The 19,670-nt window shown below is 40.8% G+C and overlaps 1 protein-coding gene across 2 annotated transcripts in view; it reads right to left on the minus strand.

Annotated features, from left to right (window-relative positions):
• KLHL15 (kelch like family member 15) overlaps window positions 1-17,417 on the minus strand; it is a 39,725-nt gene extending 22,308 nt beyond the window's left edge. The window contains exons 1-2 of one of the 2 annotated variants that reach the window (XM_030574950.1): window positions 17,351-17,417; window positions 6,645-7,356 (exon numbers count right to left, since the gene is read on the minus strand). In XM_030574950.1, the coding sequence (XP_030430810.1) occupies window positions 6,645-7,349 (705 nt within the window). In that variant the 5' untranslated portion in view covers window positions 7,350-7,356; window positions 17,351-17,417. Of the gene's footprint in view, window positions 1-6,644; window positions 7,357-17,041; window positions 17,239-17,350 lie in introns of those variants that run through there. The other variant, XM_030574958.1, reaches the window with a different exon arrangement.
• Window positions 17,418-19,670: the final 2,253 nt, after the last annotated feature.

The raw sequence follows: 19,670 nt of genomic DNA on the forward strand, positions 1-19,670 counted from the left end.
GAAGCCGCAGCCCTATGCCTGCCGGGGACAGAGAACTCCGGGGCTGCGGGCACCAGTGTTCTCTGTCCCTGGCAGGTGTGGAGCCCGCCTAGTGCCCAGCAGGGGAGAGAAGCCGGGGCCCCGTGCCTGCTGGGGACAGAGTATTCCGGGGCTGCAGGCACTGGTGTTGTCTGTCCTTGCGCCTTCTCTCCGGCTTCTCTCTGCACTGCTCAGAATGGCCGCCCACAAAACAAAACAAAACAAAAATGCTCAACTCTGCAGAATGGACAGAATACCACCCCGCAGCGTGTGCTGTCCCAAGCACGTGCTTGCTCCACTGGTGCCTGGAGCCAGCCCTGTACATGAGTATTCTTCCTGCACTGATACTGCTGTTTTCTTGTGCTTTGCAATTTAATTATTTTTTTAACATTTTGCCCCAAAATGAGTGGTTCAAATAAAAGACAATGTACGTATTATTTCAATGCAGAGTAGGAAGAATGCTATTGTTTTATTGAAAATAAAAGGAAATGTGTTTGCTTATTGTGCGGGGATGCTGTTGCAGTGCCGAAAACACAATGTCGAACGCCATTTCTACACTAATCACGGCTCTTTTGACATTAGCCATCCACTTAAATCTGGAGTTGAGAAAGAAGAAAATTAATCAACTCAAATCAAACCTATCTGCCCAGCAATCTGTTTTCACTAGACAAGTGGTAAAATCTAAAAGTGCTACTATTGCTTCCTTTAAAATTGCTCATCTGCTTGGAAAGAAGAAAAAAACCCTTTTAAGATGGTGAATTGTTGAAGGAAGCATTTTTGACTGGTGCTGATTGCCTGTTTCAAGGATTTACTAACAAGGGTGAGATTTTGTCAGCAATACAAGACTTGCAGTTATGAGACAACACAGTTACAAGGACGATACATGCAATTTCAAGCAACATGCAAACTCAGCTAAAGGATGACTTGGAAATGTGACTGGTTTTCACTGCAATTCGATGAGTCAACAGATATATTGGATACAGCACAGTTGGCAGTTATGAGGATGGTATTTAGTGACTTCACCGTAAAAAAGAGTTACTAAAAGTATTGCCTATGAAAAGGCAAACAAAGGGCAAGGACATCTATAATTTATTCAAATCATATGCAACATCAATTAGTATGCCACTACACAAGCTGTCTGCGATCACCACTGATGGGGCACCAGCAATGGTGGGCAGAAGAATGAATCCTTTCCAAACTTTGTGTCTTATCATTGCATTATCCACCAAGAAGCTCTGTGCATCAAAGTTCTTTCTTTTCAACATGTCATGAATGTCGTTATTAAAATAATTAACTCTATTCAAGCAAAACCTTTGCAATGCCGACTTTTTAAGGCCCTGTTGGAAGATGTTGATGATAAACAATCTGTTCTTATCTTGCACACAGAAGTATGATAGCTGAGCAAAGGTAAAGTTCTTGCATGTTTTTTAAGCCTAATTGAAGAGATCAAAGAGTTTCTGAAGTCCACAAATCAGAACTTCGAGCAACTAGAAGACTCCAGCTGGCTAATGGACTTGGCTTTTCTTGCCGACATCACTGACAAATTGAACATTTTAAATCTTGAGCTCCAGGGAAAAGACAAACATGTGGCTCAAATGACAGAGTCTGTAAAATCATTCAAAACAAAACTGATCTTGTGGATGTCACATATGAAGACTAAGTCTCTCATACATTTCCCAAGTATGAAGAAAATGGTATGTGACAGTGATTTTAACCCATCACCATTTGTTATCCACATTCAAATACTTCTGGAACAATTTGAAAAGAGATTTCAGCAGTTCACCATCATTGAGCCTGTAGTTGCCTTTCTTGTGAATCCTTTTACTTGCCAAATAGAGGTAACAGAAATGGCTACATCAATTACGAGTCTCATTCAAGTAAGAACAGAAAACATGGAACTGGAGATTTTGGACCTTCAAAACGATATTGTTCTAAAATCCTGCGCAACAGATGAAAACTTTTGGAATCTGGTTGATCGAAAAAAGTTTCCTGCCTTAAAAAAATGTAGCATACAAAATAAAATCTTATTTCGGTTCCACTTATCTATGCGAAGTTCTGTTTTCAACAATGAACACCATAAAATCAAAATACAGATCTTGGCTTACAGACGCCCAGCTTGACAATTGCTTACAAATGGGAATATCATCCTACTCTCCCAACTACGAAAAATTGGCTGAAGAAATGCAGTGCCAAAAATCACACTGACTTTATTAAAAAAACCACGTGAATTAAGGATACCTATTTTCCATTAAGTGCTGATGAGCATGTATGATTAACTTGTGTTTAACTTTTTTTGTATTTGTTTGTTTATTGAAATACAGATACACGTAACAATACAAAGAATATTTTTAATTAACCATAACTGGCAATGTTAAAGTAAGAATAATAAATATATTTGGACCAGCAGTTCAACGTTTTACTTTTTTTTAAATAAATAAGATGAAAACGCTTTATGATATTTATTTTGTAAAAACTCCTTAATTTTTCTTACAGGTAGATAAAAAAAGAGCAAATTCACATGGTAAGGTGAAAGAGTAATTGCCGAATAATTTAATACATACCTTTTACATGTAAAATTACTTTTATCTTATGGATTCATATATTATGTAATATTAAATATGATGTGGGTATTATTCAATGTACAAATACAAAATAAGCCTTGAAAAATTGTTGGTGCCTGCCACACTCTTCTGAAAACATGAATGTGATACTGGCCACAAAAACGTTGGGGACCACTGCCTGAGGACAATGCTAATACAGGTTGTTGAGGGTGGAAGTTTTTTTGTCAGCAGGAGAGCATGCCTTTTGGCGGCACGGCAGTAGCTGTTGCTAAAAGCTGCGAAGCGTAGACTGATAGCCTAAAAATCGTGGACTTAATAAAGGACACTGGATTTATGGCTCCTTACAACAATCTATAACCCACTAACCCTCCTTTGGGCTACAATTGCAGAGGTGTTAGCTGCTCACTTCATCTTGAATGCTCTTTTATAATCTGTTTAGCATAAGGAGTTAACAGTCCGTTCCACCTTGTATTTAACTGCCACGCTCTATGTTTCCCAGATCTAATGAAGAGCTCTGGGTAAGATCCAAAACTTGTCATTTGGTCCAATAAAAGGTATTACCTCACCCACCTGTCTCTTTAATCTAATGCAACATTTAAGTCATTTTTTAAAAACTGTATTTAAGTTATACACCGCTACCTTGATATAATGCTACCCGACATAACACGAATTTGGATAGAACGTTGGATAGAACGTGGTAAAGCAGTGTTCCGCACTCCTCTGGATCAAAGGGAGTTCAATATAACACCGTTTCACCTATAACGCGGTAAGATTTTTTGGCTCCCAAGAACAGCATTATATTGAGGTAGAGGTGTATTTATTTTATATATGCCTACAGGTTAGTATAGGCACATAATGTAAATTAAGTAAACTACATAAATTATTACAATCTGTTCAGAAGAAAACAAAATGAAAGTGTAACAAACATCTCTAATGTAATTAGCTGCTTCTTATACGTCAAAAAAAATTCTGATAAATTTAGGCATTAGTGCTTAAATATACATTTTTACACAGAAAGGGCCAAATCCTACAAACCTCTGTTCACCCATGTACCTCCACTAGAGTTTTGGAACTACTTAAGTGAGATAATCTAACTCAGAACAGGTCTACTCGATAAATACTGTATTTACCAGATACCAAGACCAAAGTTGAACTACAAAGCAAATTACATCCCCCTCCCCCAAAAAAAAAACCCCTACATTTAAATATATTAATCCAAGGAGAATATGGCAAAAAACAACAAAACTCAAAGTTATGACGGAATGTACAAAATTCATGTCATGGTGAAGAACAAAAACCCTCACATCAGCTTAATTAAAGGATTCTGGTTTTGCATACCTGTGCTTTTCACTAACTCGGCTACACTGAGATGCTTTTTTGGGGCGGGGCTGGTAATTTTCTATTACTGATAAATACTTGCTCTTTCAGAAGCTTGAAATGTTTTTTACACTATTAATTTGGCAATTGACGAATCCTCTTCTGATCTTTGAGGCTATATCTGATATCTGATTTGAGCAGTGAAGCACTTTTGGGATCCAAGGAATTACAAGTAAATTATAGACAAACAACAAAATTGTTAGCAAATGTCAATGGGACTACATGTAGCATGCAAAATCAAGCATGTGTGGAAGTCTTTGCAGGATCAGGACTCTTACTCCCAATTTCTTAATATTTGCTACAGGTGCTGATGCACAAGACAAAAAACCCACTGCAAGTGTTAGTTTTCAATTGCAGGTTAAAAAAAAAAAATCTACATTTTATTTGTAAATTGAAAAAATCCAAAATGGAAAGGAACACCAAGCTGTTGTCTCAAAGTTTGTTTTCAGAACTGTACATACTTTGTGCAGACAATGAAAGTTTAAATATTAATGAAGACCCATTCTGTACTATACATTTTCATACAGCAATACAAAAGAATATTGACTTTAATTGTGTAAAAAGTACAGATTAAGAAAAAAATTTTTACTGTTATGAAGTAGAATAATAGGCATTTTGAAATTAAAATCTGGCTGTAAGAACAGTGTTTATTCTATACCAGCTGACAAGTGGTGACTGATTTCAAGGAACTTGCTCATTGCTTGTTGCTGCTAATTTACCCAAAATTTTATTTCCTGAGCATGCGCAGCTGTGTTTATAGTGAAATAGAAATCACCAGAGCGAAGTGGCAGCAGGAACAGATATCACTCCACAGAACAAATTCTACTTACTTCATTGAAATTGCACTTGTGTAACCAAGAACAGAATAAGAGCCTAAGAATATCAGTTAACTGCTGAAATAGGAGCTCTCTAAGTAATTTTTCTGCCCAATCAAAGCAACGACTTTTTAAATAAATTTACTCATTTACTGAGAGATTTTTTATTTTTTTTTAAGTTATGCTGGTCCAGATCTACTGTCAATCTCTCCAGCTCCACTGAAGTTTGTGGAGTTATGCTGACATACAAGAGAGGAGGATCAGACACTTGCATGCATGCACACAATCTCGAAGATATTCTCCCACGAGAAGTGCCTTAGTGACTTTGGAGCCTAAATACCATTGCCTTTCAATGAGACTTAGGAACTTCTGAAAATTTCACCTTACCATTTTAACATAAACCAAAATGTTGAGTAATAGGTATACAGTTTTCTTCTTTTATAACATACATTTATAGCACCCATCACCAAAGTATCTAGTGACCTCAATTAAAGTGTAGATTTAAAAAAAAACATGTACACAATATCTAAAAGTAAATGTCAGTGAGAATTGATTTTGATTATGCTGATGCCCAGTTACAATAATATACCGTATATACCCGTTCATAAGCGGAATTCTTTTAGTAAAAAAAGGGAAGCACCAGAGAAGGGGGTCAGCTTATGAATGGGTATAGAGAGGGAGAGGTGGAACACAGCCCCTCCCCCAAACAGAAGGAGGAAGGAGAGGCAGCACAGCCAGCAGAGACAGACGGGAAGAGCCGGGGCCAGACTCTCTCCGCTTCTGGCCACACTGCTCTCCCCCTAGCCTCAGGAGCAGCTGCAGCTTCGGGGCTGGCATGCTGCAGCCGTGCTACTCAGCCCTGCCCCCAGAGCAGGCTGTGGCCACGCCACCTGGCCCGCCGGAGCACACTGAGGCCATGTCACCTGGCCCAGCCTGCTGGAACATGCTGCGGCCATGCCGTCCAGTCTGGCCCGCCGGAGCAGGCTGTGACTGCGCAGCCCAGCCTGCCAGAGCAGCTCCAGTCAGGTCAGAGACATCCTCCCCTGGCTCTCCCCAGATAAGGTGGGAAAGGATGAAATGGGGAGAGTGTGGGGGTCCCAGGCTAGGGTTATGTGGGGGGTGGTCTCAGGGGTTACTCCCCTGATCCCTAGCTTCTCCCTCTCAAAAAATTTCCCCACCAGTTGCTGTCCTGGCCTGTCAGGGTAAGCAGCTGGCGCACTGGGACACTTTGTTTACTTAGGTTTACAGCAGTGCCTTTGGACACTTGAGACAAACAAACCATCTTGGCCTGCCAACGGCTTATCCTGATGGCCCGGAAGCCAAAGTTTGCTGACCCCTGAATTATAGGGTCGGCTTATGAACGAGTCATAAAAATTTTCCATTTTTTACTTATCCATCTTGGGTGGATCAGCTTATAAATGAACCAGCTTATGATCAAGTACATATGGTAGGCCCTATCCACTTTGGGCCTCTCAAGGGTTTTCAAAAAAAAATAAAATAAAATAAAATAAAAAATAAAAAAAATAAAAAATATCAAGCAGCGAGACGTGGACAGCATTAAGAATGACTGAAATAAACTGAACTTCATATGGATGAACTTACTTAAAATGTCCTCATAAGGAATCATTTACAAACAAACACAGTAAATCTACCAGTTCTCCAGTTATAAAACAAGCTATTTTCTAAAAGTAGAAGACATTACTTTCAGATATTAGATCCTCGATATATGTTATTTGCCAGAAAGAAAAAAAAAAAAGTATCAATGCTCTGTCTTTTTTTCCCCCTCCTAACAGGTTTGGGAATCTTACCTATTTAACGGCATGCTGCCCTAGCTAAATGATGAATCCTGCCTATTGCTTTCAAATGCACCAACCTTCTCAAAAACACTGGATGGTGTCATCAAACAAAACCTGATGTTCTGAATGATGGTGTCGGTATGTCTCCAGCGTCTTCTATCATGCCGCAGCCAAGCCTGAACAGCCTCGTACAGCTCTATCTCTGGAAACCTGCTCAGATGATCATTATCCAAATAAGACATAAGCTTTTCAAAGCTCAGATAGGACAAGAAGTCAGGTCTGGACATGAGTGGCACAAAATTCTCTAGCAGAAAGGAGTCCAACTTTTCCCTGACTCCATCGATGTTTACACCAAAATCATCTAATAGTCTCATAATTTCTGCACAGTTTTCTAAGCAGATTTTTGCTAAAAGAAAAGAGCAGCAGAACTTCACCACTTCTATAAGCTGAACATACATGGCAGCCTGCAGAATCTCATGAACAGTGTTCATGCTCAGTTCAATGTTTCCGTAGTACATGAACTGGAGGACGTGGCTAAAGCCTGTGGCAGTCAGACCTTTCAAATGGATTTTATCTTGATCTCGCTCCCTCATGTCGGCTGTGAACATAATCCTGAAGTAATCACTCTGGGTGGCAAGCAGGGCTTTATGGGCCTGAAACTGGTGGTCTTCAATGACAAGAGTGACGTCAAGAAGCAATCCCTCCTCATACAGTGCTCTGAAACCAGCAGAGACACTGGTATCATGGATGGCGGAGCTAAACCCTTCCACGTCCCCTGCCATGAATCACCTGAAAAAAAGGAATCAAAGCAGAAAGTATTAGTTCTAAGAGTTTACAGAATACAAGCTTTTCCAGACCAGAAGAACCTTAACATTAATATCAATTTGTTAAATGTCAATGAAAATAAATTATCTCCAAAAAATGCTTTGGTGGGCCACCCTTTGCAGAAAACATCCATTTTTAAAATCACTTTTTCTGTTTTGCAGCCTTGAAAATCAATTTAAGCAACAAAAATGCAGCTAGAACAAGTTTCTAGATATCAAGTGTAAGACGATACATTTATTTCAAATTTCTGGTGCTAAAAGCAGATTAATGTGCAAATGAGATAATACTATTTATATTCTATTAATTTTACATCACTCTATGGCCAGATAATTATGTAAGGCCTCCAAAAGCTAGTCACATTGCACGTTTCTTTCCATAGTGATCCCCATAAGAACATATCACTGGAGAGCACAAAACAAACACTTAAGATATTAAAGGCATCTGAAAGAAAGAGAAACTTCTTCATCTTAAAAAAATAAGACTCCATAGGCCTTTACAAAGCAATAATTTGTAAAGGCTTGTTATAGCAGAAGGTGAAAGTATTTCAATTCTCTCTGTTAGATTGTTCATGGAAACAAAGCATTTTGCATTTTGATCAAATGACTTACGTCTCTATCTTCCCCCGCTGTAAAATGGAGATAATTATTTTTTATCTACATCTTAGTGTTATTTGTGAGGCCTAACTAGATAGCAAGTCTGAAGAAGTGGAAAATATACATGGGAGTGCAAAATATTAAGGCCATCAGAAGCATAGTTGAGAGTAAAACTCAGCAAATACTTCCGCACATGTTGGGGGGGTTGTTAAGGCTCAACTGCATATTAAGCACTCAATATTTCTCAGATGGAAGGCATTACATATGTGCTAAATATTTAATGGCAAAACATACATGGGAGTAGGAAACTGAAAAGTAAGAGTATGATGGGACACCACCTTATAGGGATTTGGGAAGACACCTAGTCAGGAAAAAAAAATTCTTATTCAATATCTAGGATTTACTTAAATGGGCAAGAGTTTCAGCCTTTACACTGAAATTTCTGGCTTTTTCCAGTTTAAGCCAAGCCATTAACTTTGAAGTGTGAATGTTTTTATATTAATTTAATAAAATTGCCCTTAACTCTGAATTTCCTGCTACAGTCATTACATTAAATTAGTTTTCTGTATTTAATTTAAAAACTAAATGGGTTGTTGGCACAAAGTATTTAAAACTGAAATATATTATAGTGGTGATAAATTTAACAAACCACTAATTTTCAAAAAATCATTTCTATAAGACTTAAAAATTACCAAACTGTTTATATTTAAATATTATGAAGAAAAAAATGGCTCATACCTGGTATGCTAAGTGTCACAGGTTTAAGACAGTGGTCATAATTAGGGCCCTACTAAATTCGTGGCTGTGAAAAATGCATTATGGACCATGAAATCTGTTCTCTCCTGTGAAATCTGACTATTGTAGGATAGTCTTTTTTGGGTCAAGACTTGCCCTCAGTTACACCACCAAGAAATTTAAGATTTTTTAAATCCTTTCTTTCTGAAATTTACCAAATGGACTGTAAACTTGATAGGGCTCTAGTCATAATGTTGTCCGCACTCTAAGCCTCACATCTTGACAACTGTCATTTTAACTGAAAATTACTAGAGGGGATTCTGTATGCAGCTCATCCCCCACCCCATTCCTTAACTGATAGCACAGAAAGGAAAAAAATGCAGCCTACCTCAAGTTCAAATGATGAGTGGGCATTTACAGCCCTGTCCAAAAACATTAGTGCTATTCCCACATTGTTGGATCCTGCTGGCAATCTTCAGGCACAGCAGTACTGATCATAGAAGTGTGCTCTACATGAAATACAGGTTAATCCCTGAACCCTACTAAAATTTCCATCAACAGGAGTAGCAGCAGCAGAGTGAAAATGACAATTATTTCAGTAAGTTTCCTTCCACATTCATGATGGGGACAGGCTACGTTCAGGGGCAGTGGAGGAAAAGGTATTATCCCCCCCAATGTCAATCTACAGAGAGAAGAGAAACTGTCCATCGTCACCCCAAAACCTATAACTGTGAGACATCACACCTCTGCCTCTGTTGCTCCTGCATATAGCATGTCCCCACAAGCAGAATGAAAACAACTGAAGTCATGTTATTTCCCCTCCTCTGCTGCTCCTACTAAGGAAAACTACTATGACAAGCAGCTGAGAATGAGCACTATTGGGCGTGGGAAGGGAGGAGAAAGAACCATGCCCTAACCTCCTCACCCCCAGCATCACCAACACTTCAGAAGGAAAGGAGCAGAAAACAGAAACAGAAGTCCTCTCCCCAATGAGGGAAAAGGATTTGCCTAGCAAAAATTAAGGAAAGTTCCACAGGACAGTCAATGGCAGCACACATTTGTCTCATAACAACCTAATCCGGGGCAGGCAAACTACGTTCCATGAGCCTAACCATTTTCAGTCAGCCCACAAGCTCCCACTGGGGAGCGGGATCTGGGGCTTGCCCAGCTCCAGGGTGCTGGGTCGGGGGCTGCACCATGCCGCTCGGCCCCGCTTCGGCGCTCTATCATGGTTGGGGGCCGCTCCATGCATAGGAGCCAGAGAAGGGACGTCACCGGGAGCCACTTGAGGTAAGCGTTCTCGGAGACTGCATTCCTGAGCCTCTCCCCAAGCCCCAACCCTCTACCTCAGCCCTGATACCCCGCCCGCTCTCCAAACCCCACGATCCCAGCACGGAGCACCCTCCTGCATCCCAAACCTCTTATCCCCAGCCCCACCCCAGAGCCCACACCTCCAACCAGAGCCCTCACCCCCTCCCACACCCCAACCCCAATTTTGTGAGCATTCATGACCCGCCATACAATTTCTATTTTCCAACGTGGCCCTCAGGCCAAAAAGTTTGCCCACCCCTGACCTAATCCCTCACTCTGTGGATAAAGTATGAGACATGACAAAGAATCCCTGAGGAAGGGCCTTTTCCAACTACCCTCTGGCCAAAGGAACAGTGTTAGTAGGCTCTACGGCTACATCAGGCTCACCCTCCATGGTTTAATACATAGGTATCATGATGTAGGGTATCTGGAGTTAGAAAAGGAAATAAATGGGTAACAGGGTGCCTTGAAAGACTGCTTCATAATGCTCTAAAGAAAGTTGGAAGACAATTAAACATGAAGGGTGAAAATTCACAGGAAGAGATTGGCAGAAAGAGGAGGGACAAAAAATGCACCATGTTCAAAGGAGCATTTGCTGATTTGCACTGCTGCTCTTCAGATAGAGATTCAGAGAAAAGAAGAGGGAAACATGTTCCTTACATTTTAGTACAGTGATTACATTCAAGATTTTCATCCATCCATCCCACTGTGATTGTTAAATAGTTAAGTAACTGAAAGCACTTGGAAATAAAGTACCCCCCCCTTAAAATTCTGAATTTACTCTATTTGAAAAGTAGGATGCCAGAAGGTGAGGTGGAAAACATCCTCACAATACATAAAAAATAACCCTGTCTTCAAAGAGTAACGGCTAAAATTCCACTAACATCTTTGGGTTTCCAAAACATCTGCCATCCTGTGAAAATGAGAGGATTCATTTCCATTTCTAGCCTAATACTCAATAAGGTTAAAGCAAGCTGCCAAACACTTCATTATTACCTAATGTTTCAAAAAGGAGTTTAACATTACAAGTGCTGCTTTTAAAAGAAAAAAAAGTAGAGCATTTAAAAAAGACAGATGAAGGATTATTTTTAGTAAATCTTCATTTACCTAACCCAAAATACTTTGCCTTCTGCGTGTCAGATACTATTAAACTCACTTGTCAAGTTTGTAACCAGATTTTTAAGAAATGTGAGAGAAAAGATATTGAAGGAGACTCTTCCATCTTAACACAATATAAAGAATCCTCAGAGCCCCTCTAGTCTCACACAATTTGTATTGAGAGAGTGGAAAGAAAAAAAAAAAAAGCTATGCATCTTCTACCCCATTAAATACATATCTTGCCACATAACAGAACTCAGCAGCACTGCTGTGGGTATCCACATGGCCCCACAATATATGAACATTTTTATGGCTGACTTAGAACGCTCCCTCAGCTCTTGTCCCAGACACCCCTACTCTACTTGGGCTACACTGATGACATTATCATCTGGACCCAAGGAAAAGAAGCCCTTGAGGAATTCCACCATGATTTCAACAATTTCCATCCCACCATTAACCTCAGCCTGGATCAGTCCACACAAAGAGATCCTCTTCCTAGACACTACAGTGCTAATAAAAATGGTCACAAACATCACCCTATACCAGAAACCTACTGACTGCTATTCTTACCCTTCATGTCTCAAGCTTTCACCCAGACCGTATCTGTCATAACTTTCTTCCCAGATCTGGACCTTAGCGTCCAAAATATGGGTGTTAGCATGAAAACCTCCAAGCTTAGTTACCAGCTTGGACCTGGTAATTGCTGCCACCAGCCAGAAATTATACAGTGCCTAGCTCACTGTGGTCTCCCCAAAACCTTCCCAGGGGACCCCAAGACCCAGATTCCTTGAGTCTCACCACAAAGGGAAATAACCCACTTCCCTTCTCCCTCTTCCCCTCCAGGTGTTCCCTCCCTGGGTTCCTGGAGAGATATACAGATTCAAGCTCCGTGAATCTAAACAAAGGGATTCCACCCTCTCTGCTTCAAGTCCTTGAAACACAAGTACCGAGAGATCTAACCTCTCTCCCCCCTCACCTAGAGGGTATGCAAAGTCAGGCTTAGTAAATCTAACACAAAGAGACTTTCCCCCTCCCTTCGTTTCTTAGCCTTAACCAGTGAAAAACACTCAAACAGGTCTTAAAAAGAAAGCTTTATATAAAAAGAAAGAAAAAGGACATAAAATGGTCTCTGTATTAAGGTGACAATATACAGGGTCAATTGCTTAAAGGAAAAAAAATGAATAAACAGCCTTATCCAAAAAGAATACAATTTAACACATTCCAGCAACTATACTCATGTAAATACAAAAAAACAATATAAACCTATTGTCTTACTATCCTTGTACTTACAAATTGGAAACAGAAGATTAGAAAGCCTGGAGATAGAAAAATCACTCTCAGAGCCGAGAGGGCACAGATCCAAAACAAAGAACAACGAACCCACACCCAAAACTTCCCTCCACCCAGATTTGAAAAAGTCTTGTTTCCTGATTGGTCCTCTGGTCAGGTGTTTCAGGTTACTGTTTGTTAACCCTTTTATAGGTGAAAGAGACATTAACCCTTAGCTATCTGTTTATGACAACATCACATGATCCATTGTCTACAGCCACGTTCTAAGATATAACCGCATTTGCCCCAATCTCTCAGACAGAGGCAAGCACTTACAAGGTCTCTATCAAGCGTTCTTAAAACTACAATACCCACCTGCTGAAATGAAGAAACAAACAGACTGACAGAGCCAGAAGAATACTCAGAAGTCACCTGCTCCAGGAAAGGCCCAACAAAGAAAGTAACAGAACACCACTAGCCGTCACCTTCAGCCCCCAACTAAAACCTCTCCAGCGCATCATCAAGGATCAACAACCTATCCTGAAGGACAATCACTCACTCTCACAGATCTTGGGAGACAGGCCAGTCCTTGCTTACAGACAGTCCCCCAACCTGAAGCAAATACTCACCAGCAATCACACAACAAAAACACTAAACCAGGAACCTAGCCTTGCAACAAAGCCCGCTGCGAACTCTGTCTTCATATCTATTCAAGAGACACCGTCATAGAACCTAATCGCATCTGCCTCACCAACAGAAGCTCGTTCACCTGCACATCTACCAATGTGATATATGCCATCACGTGCCAGCAATGCCCCTCTGCCATGTACATTGGCCAAACCGGACAGTCTCTATGCAAAAGAATAAATGGACACAAATCAGACATCAAGAATTATAACATTCAAAAACTAGTTGGAGAATACTTCAACCACCCTGGTGACTCAATTATAGACCTAAAAGTCGCAATTCTTCAACAAAAAAACCTTCAAAAACAGACTCCAATCAGAAACTGCAGAACTGGAATTAATTTACAAACTGGACATCATTAAATTAGGCTTGAATAAAGACTGTGAGTGGATGGGTCATTACACAAAGTAAAAACTATTTCCCCATGTTAATTTTCCCCCTACTCTTACTCACATCTTCTTGTCAACTGTTTGAAATGGGCCATCCTGATTATCACTACAAATGTTTCTTTTTCTTCCTGCTGATAATAGCCCACCTTCATTGATTAGTCTCGTTAGAGTAGATATGACAACACCCATTTTTTCAAGTTTCCTGTGTGTATATATATCTTCCTACTGTATTTCCCACTGCATGCATCCGATGAAGGGGGTTTCAGCCCACGAAAGCTTATGCCCAAACAAATTTGTTAGTCTCTAAGGTGCCACAAGACTAACACAGCTACCACTCTGAAACCTGTCACATTTGAATAGGTATGCAGAGCCCTATTTTTTTAGCACAAGACTTACAAAAAAAAAATTTTTATCTGTACCACTAACTTATAAATAGCAATAAACATGGGGTGGACTAATGGGTAGAGTCAGGGACAATTCAAAGACAAAGTGAAATTGCTAAAAAATTCATTTATATTGCTGATATCCTCAATCTAAAGCAAAGAGCAATAATATACCATATATACTCGTTTATAAGCCAAATATTTTTGGTAAAAAAGTGATGCATCAAAGAGCGGGGGGGCAGCTTATAAAAAGGGTCTACACCAAAATTTGATGACTTTAAACTCTATGGAATCATTGAATTGAATATCTAAAACATTGTCATTTTGTTTACCTGGAGCATTTAAAGGCATGTAGCCCCTCAGCTCCCTGTGGCCACGGTTCACCGTTCCCAGCCAATGGGAGCAGCAGGAAGTGGCACAGGGAGCTGAGGGGCTCCAGGCCTGCAGATGCTCCAAGTAAACAAAATGTCCTGACCCCCAGCGGCTCACTCTGACTGCCGGGAGCCAAAGTTTGCCAACCCCTGAAATAGGGTTGGCTTATGAAAGGGTCATACAGTTTTTTGCTATTTTTACCTAACCATCTTGGGGGGATTGGCTTATAAATGAATGGGCTAATGAATGAGTATATATGGTAGTTTAATTATAACAAAGTGCTATAAAAATTTCAGATGCAAGTATTTTTCAAAATAATTTTTCTATTCCTCCCACACACATACTTGCAAACTTATATGTAATTCTATTTGCTATTAAAGTGCTACAGTCAATTTCTCAGAAGACAATGATGAAATGACTTTTTTCACGTTTTCAATAAAAATGCAAAAAATTTAGATTTCACGTTTCCTCCACCTAAGCAAATCATTCTGTAATGTGACTAGGTAGCCAGGAGCTCTCTCTTTCCTTTCCTCCCCTCCCCCCCACCCACATGAGACTAGTGTGTTTCTGTCTAAAGGCAACATATAGTCTAATATATGGAGTTTCATATTATAACCCAGTTTGGTCTTGCCTGCACAGTCGAAACTAAACCATGTTATAGTCCCCAAAAGATCAGAACTGCAATACTGTTTGATAATATGGTCTAATAAGTCAGGACTTCTGGTAAGAGAAAGCATATCATCATATGGTCAGAGCACTCCCATCTTATAACATGATTCACAGTGCATTAAAATTTGCTGCAACAGATGGGCCTTTAAAACCACCTTTTTAAGATTATAATAAAAAGAATGAACCATTTTTATCATAACCAAAACACAGTTGCAGCTATGGGCCAAACAATCAGCTGTAGTTACCAGTCCAGTCAGAACCTCCCCTAACTCTGCAGAACTTCTGTCTCATTAACTTGCATTACAAGAGCTTGGTAGATATGAAATTTTAACTTGAAATGACCATGTTATTAATATCCAACAGTGAAATACTGATTCAACTGAAGTCAGTAGGAGTTTTGCCATTGATTTATATGGGGACAGGATTTCATCCTAAATAATATGTTGTATATTACAGCCAATAGTATTTGCCTTCCTTTAAATAATTTCAGTATTGGACATGGCATAAAATTGTTCAGCAGTGTATTTATTTATTTAGTGTTTGCATATTTGCCAAGCCAGGCAATGAACATCACAATCAAATCTAACAGTAAATTAGTGATAGTCAAAAAGTGATCCTTTCAATGTGAAGTTGTCATTATTAACAAAAAGATTATTAAAATAGCAACATTTAACATTAATAAAGTAGCAAGACAAACTTTTGATACCTAATAGCCCTGAACATCTAAATTGATCAATTTATACTGACAAACTTAAGTGTCTAAATTGTTACCATATGGAATGTAGTATTATTATAAAAACCACAAAATTCTTATTACTGAAAGCTCACTTTACAAAGTGCAGAATAAAATAAAGGACATTCATTCTATCTTAATTTTAATGCAAACTTTGTACATAGTTTTTTTCTTCATCCTATAGTAGTTTTATATTTCCAATAATCTACTCTGATATTTCTTTACATGTTTTGATAATATTTGCTAATCCTACAAATCACATGATATAAATTAATACAATTTTTACTCCCTCGCTGATTACTGAGCAGACTTTTTTTTCTCCCCAGTTTGTTTTTGGGAGACTACTACAATTTATGTAACTAGCATATTCCTGAATCAAACCTCAAATATCAAGTTGCCCCAATGTATAGAGTAGCAGTTTTCAGAGATAGGAGATGGGTTACTTACCAATATAAAAATCTTTGGATTCTTTCATCAAGTTGCAAGCATCAGACTAAATACTAATTAGTGATTTCAGTCATAGCCAAATTTTTGGAACACAAAGCCCTTCACCAGAATTGACACCAGTGAGCAACCCTGTTGCTAACTTCAGCACACAGGCCTGGACTGAATGAATATGGAAACTGAACTAGAACAGACTGCTCCAAAAGAGGATGCACATCGGAAGGATGGGCATGAGAAGCTTATACTGTATAGTGCTGTTGGCCACACCATGTGTGTTTCGTGGAAAGAAAGTTTCAGTCTACACGGCTTTTCCCGTCGCTAACTGATCTCACTTTAAAAGAGGGAGAGATTTAAAACGAACACAAAACACAAACTCAGCACTACCCACTTCACAACCTCCCCACACGTTGTGCTCGCCATTGGGAACAAGACTGATCACCAGGCCACTCTCCCTCTGGAAATACAAGGTGTACAGGAAGGGTGGAAGAAGAGAGAAAACCCTAGAAGGGGGTATCTAGTTTCCCGCGACACCTTCTAGGTGGCAGAAGGGCGAGGTGAGAGGTAAAAAACACCAGAGGCCGGGCAGGACGTGCGCCCACCACGCAGGCCAGAGGTGCAGGCACCCTGCTGCAGCCGGTTACACAACCCCGAGCATTCCCTCGCCACCACAGTTACACTAGAAACCCCTACCAAGATCATCCCCTTCCCTTGTGCAGCTGCTGCTGCTGGAGACACGCAACAAGCCTCTCACCAACCCCCACGTGGGGCGGCAAAGGCGGCTGAGCGAGCGGGGTGTCACACCGCCTTTGCCCAGCCCATCGGGGACGGGGGAAGGAGAGAAAACAAGGGCAGGGGGGCAAGGTGTTTAAACCGGCGCGGAAGTGGCTCTACCCCTCGGGCCAGCAGCGGCGGCGGCGGGTGGCGCGGGAGGATGAGAAGGGGGGTCCCGGCAGCGGCGTCACCTACCTCTCAGCAGCAGCAGCACTGAAGACGCAGCTCCGCCCGCCCAGCCTGCAGAGCGGGGGGTCTCGGTGTGACATAAAGACAGGGGAGGAGGCGGCGCGCCCCGGGGGCTGAAGTGCGGGGCAAGGGCTGAGGTGACGCTCGCGGGAGGGTGGGGGGCGCGGCTGGGCCCCTCCTCCCCGCTGCGCCTGCGAGGGAGACGCCGCCGGCACTGCCCAGGCACCAGCGCTCCCGGCCCCTCGCTCGGCCACGGCCACGGCCTCGCCCCCCGGACCCCTGTCTCGTCCCCCCCCCCCGCTCACACTTGTTTACCTTCTTCGCTGCCTAGCACAGCCACGGGCGCCATCTTCCCCCAACGACAGGCCCCCCGCGCCCGCGTCACTTCCGCCGCCGCCGCCACCTGCGGGAGGAGGCGGGCGACAGCGGCAGCCCCGCGCCTATTGCTCCGCCATTGCCACCCCCACGCCCACGCTCTTCACTGCACCTCCACCCTTTTTACTGCCTCTCACTGCGCTGTGACCGTCACCTTTTACTACCTCACTACACGGCCTCCCACTCTGCATCTCTTACTGACACACCTATCCCATTCATGGCCTCACCCATTGCACCCCCATCTCCTTCATTGCCTTAACTGCACCACCACTTCCATCCCCACCCCTTCCCTGCCTCTCTCTGCATTCCCACCCCCACCCCCTTGCCTTTTACTGCACTGTCGCTGTCATCCCCCTCTTACATGTCTCATACTGCACCTTCTATACTACTACCTCATGCTCTTCATTGCCTCACAATGCACTTCCTACTGCCACACCACCCCATTCGTTGCCTCCCGCAGTTTGCCCCTTTTTATGCCATACTTCCCACTGCCATCCCATTTACTGCTTCATACAGCGAACTTGCCCCCTACATCCCGTCCATTGTCTCTGAGTCTGCTACTGCAGTACCTGCCCCATTTTCTGCTTCACATAATGGAGATACTGACCCTCACTCTCTCATGCAGTGATGCAGGACTCCTACCCCACTCTCAGTGTCACAGAGAGTTTCTCCCATTTACTGTCTCACACAATAAATGTACTGACCCACATTCACTCTTTTACAATAAACCTGCTTCACCTAGCACAGACCCACATATGTTCAGTACCTCAGCAAAGGGAGACTGGAATAGAAAAGAAACAGGAACTGAACAACAGATCTGTTTCCCTTCTTTTTGCTCCTGATACTCCTTCAATTTTGTTAGTGGGTGCATAGGAGAAACTAATTTTTTAATCTGCCTCTTACTAAGATTTTCCAGTATCTGTCAAGCTGAGGTGTGAGATGCTTGTTGTGTGTCTCTATTACATAATATGAAGGAAGAAGACCTCAAACTAGAAGAAAAAAAATCTGATCAACGTTGACAAACTTCACTCATCGTTTTTTAAAAATAGCTTCTTCGAAAATCCTGGACAAATTTGTGTCTCCACTGAAAATTCAAATATATCATTGTAACAGAGTAATCTTTAAAAAGTGCCTCAAAATGAGTATTCTCAGCAATATAGGAGACTAGTCAGGTCAGGTCTTCCTATTTGGGGCCCTATCTAACTACCATTGAAGTCAATCTGAACATTCTGTTGATTTCAGAAGTTGGATAGGTCTCTTAGGGTTAGACTTAAGCACATGTGTAACTTTACTAAGGTGAGCAGTCTCATTAATGGGACTATTCATGTGAGTAAAGTTACAGACATGTAAAGTGCTTATAGGATTGAACATAACCGATTAATTCTAAAGCAGTGTTAACAGATTCCGGTGATGAGGAGTTAATTTGGTGTAAAGGAACATTTATAGTCTCAGAATTTATTTTTCTCTATATTTCTTCATACTGTCAACCTCCCACAATACAATAATCAACAATAACAAAGCAAGAACATTTAATGGTTTTATTGTTATTATGACATCTACAATACATTCATCCTTAATATATGATAACTATTATGTATGTCCATTCCAAAGTTTGATAGATACATTGACAGGGTTTAAATTATTTATAACGCCTTCTTTATTCAACCAAAAATGCAGCATGTGATAGTTTCTGGAATTTTCATACTCTATTTGCATAATTGTATAAACTATACTGTTAAATAATTTAAGATGCAATTTTAGCCATTTAGAATAGAATTCTACACCATCTGTAATATTGAAAAACAGTGATTACATGGGCATGGAAATACACATTGGTAATGCAACTACAATCAAGTGTACCATCATATTCCCACTATATTTTATGCATCCCAGTTACATGTTTCAACTGTGGTTTTCCCAGCAGTGATATTGTTTAAAGAAAGTAATATTTGCACCATATAGATTGATGAAATGTTAGATATGAAACAATATTTTCCATTTTATGTACAAAATTATCCAAATGTATTGCAGGATAATATACATTTTATTATCAGTAGCAAGATCTTTACTTATAACTTGTTATGATGACCATTGCTACATTTTAATTTGTTTTCTTTAAAGAAAGATTATCAACAATACACTTCCTCTATGTATAAAAGAATTAAATTTCCCACACTTATTATGGGAAAGAAGAGTGTTAAAGGGGGAGATTAAAACTTGGCTAAAATCAAGTAATGTACACTAGCAGTTTGTGGTAGCT

Source organism: Gopherus evgoodei, chromosome 1, assembly GCF_007399415.2.
Source record: "Gopherus evgoodei ecotype Sinaloan lineage chromosome 1, rGopEvg1_v1.p, whole genome shotgun sequence".
Taxonomy (NCBI): domain Eukaryota; kingdom Metazoa; phylum Chordata; order Testudines; family Testudinidae; genus Gopherus; species Gopherus evgoodei.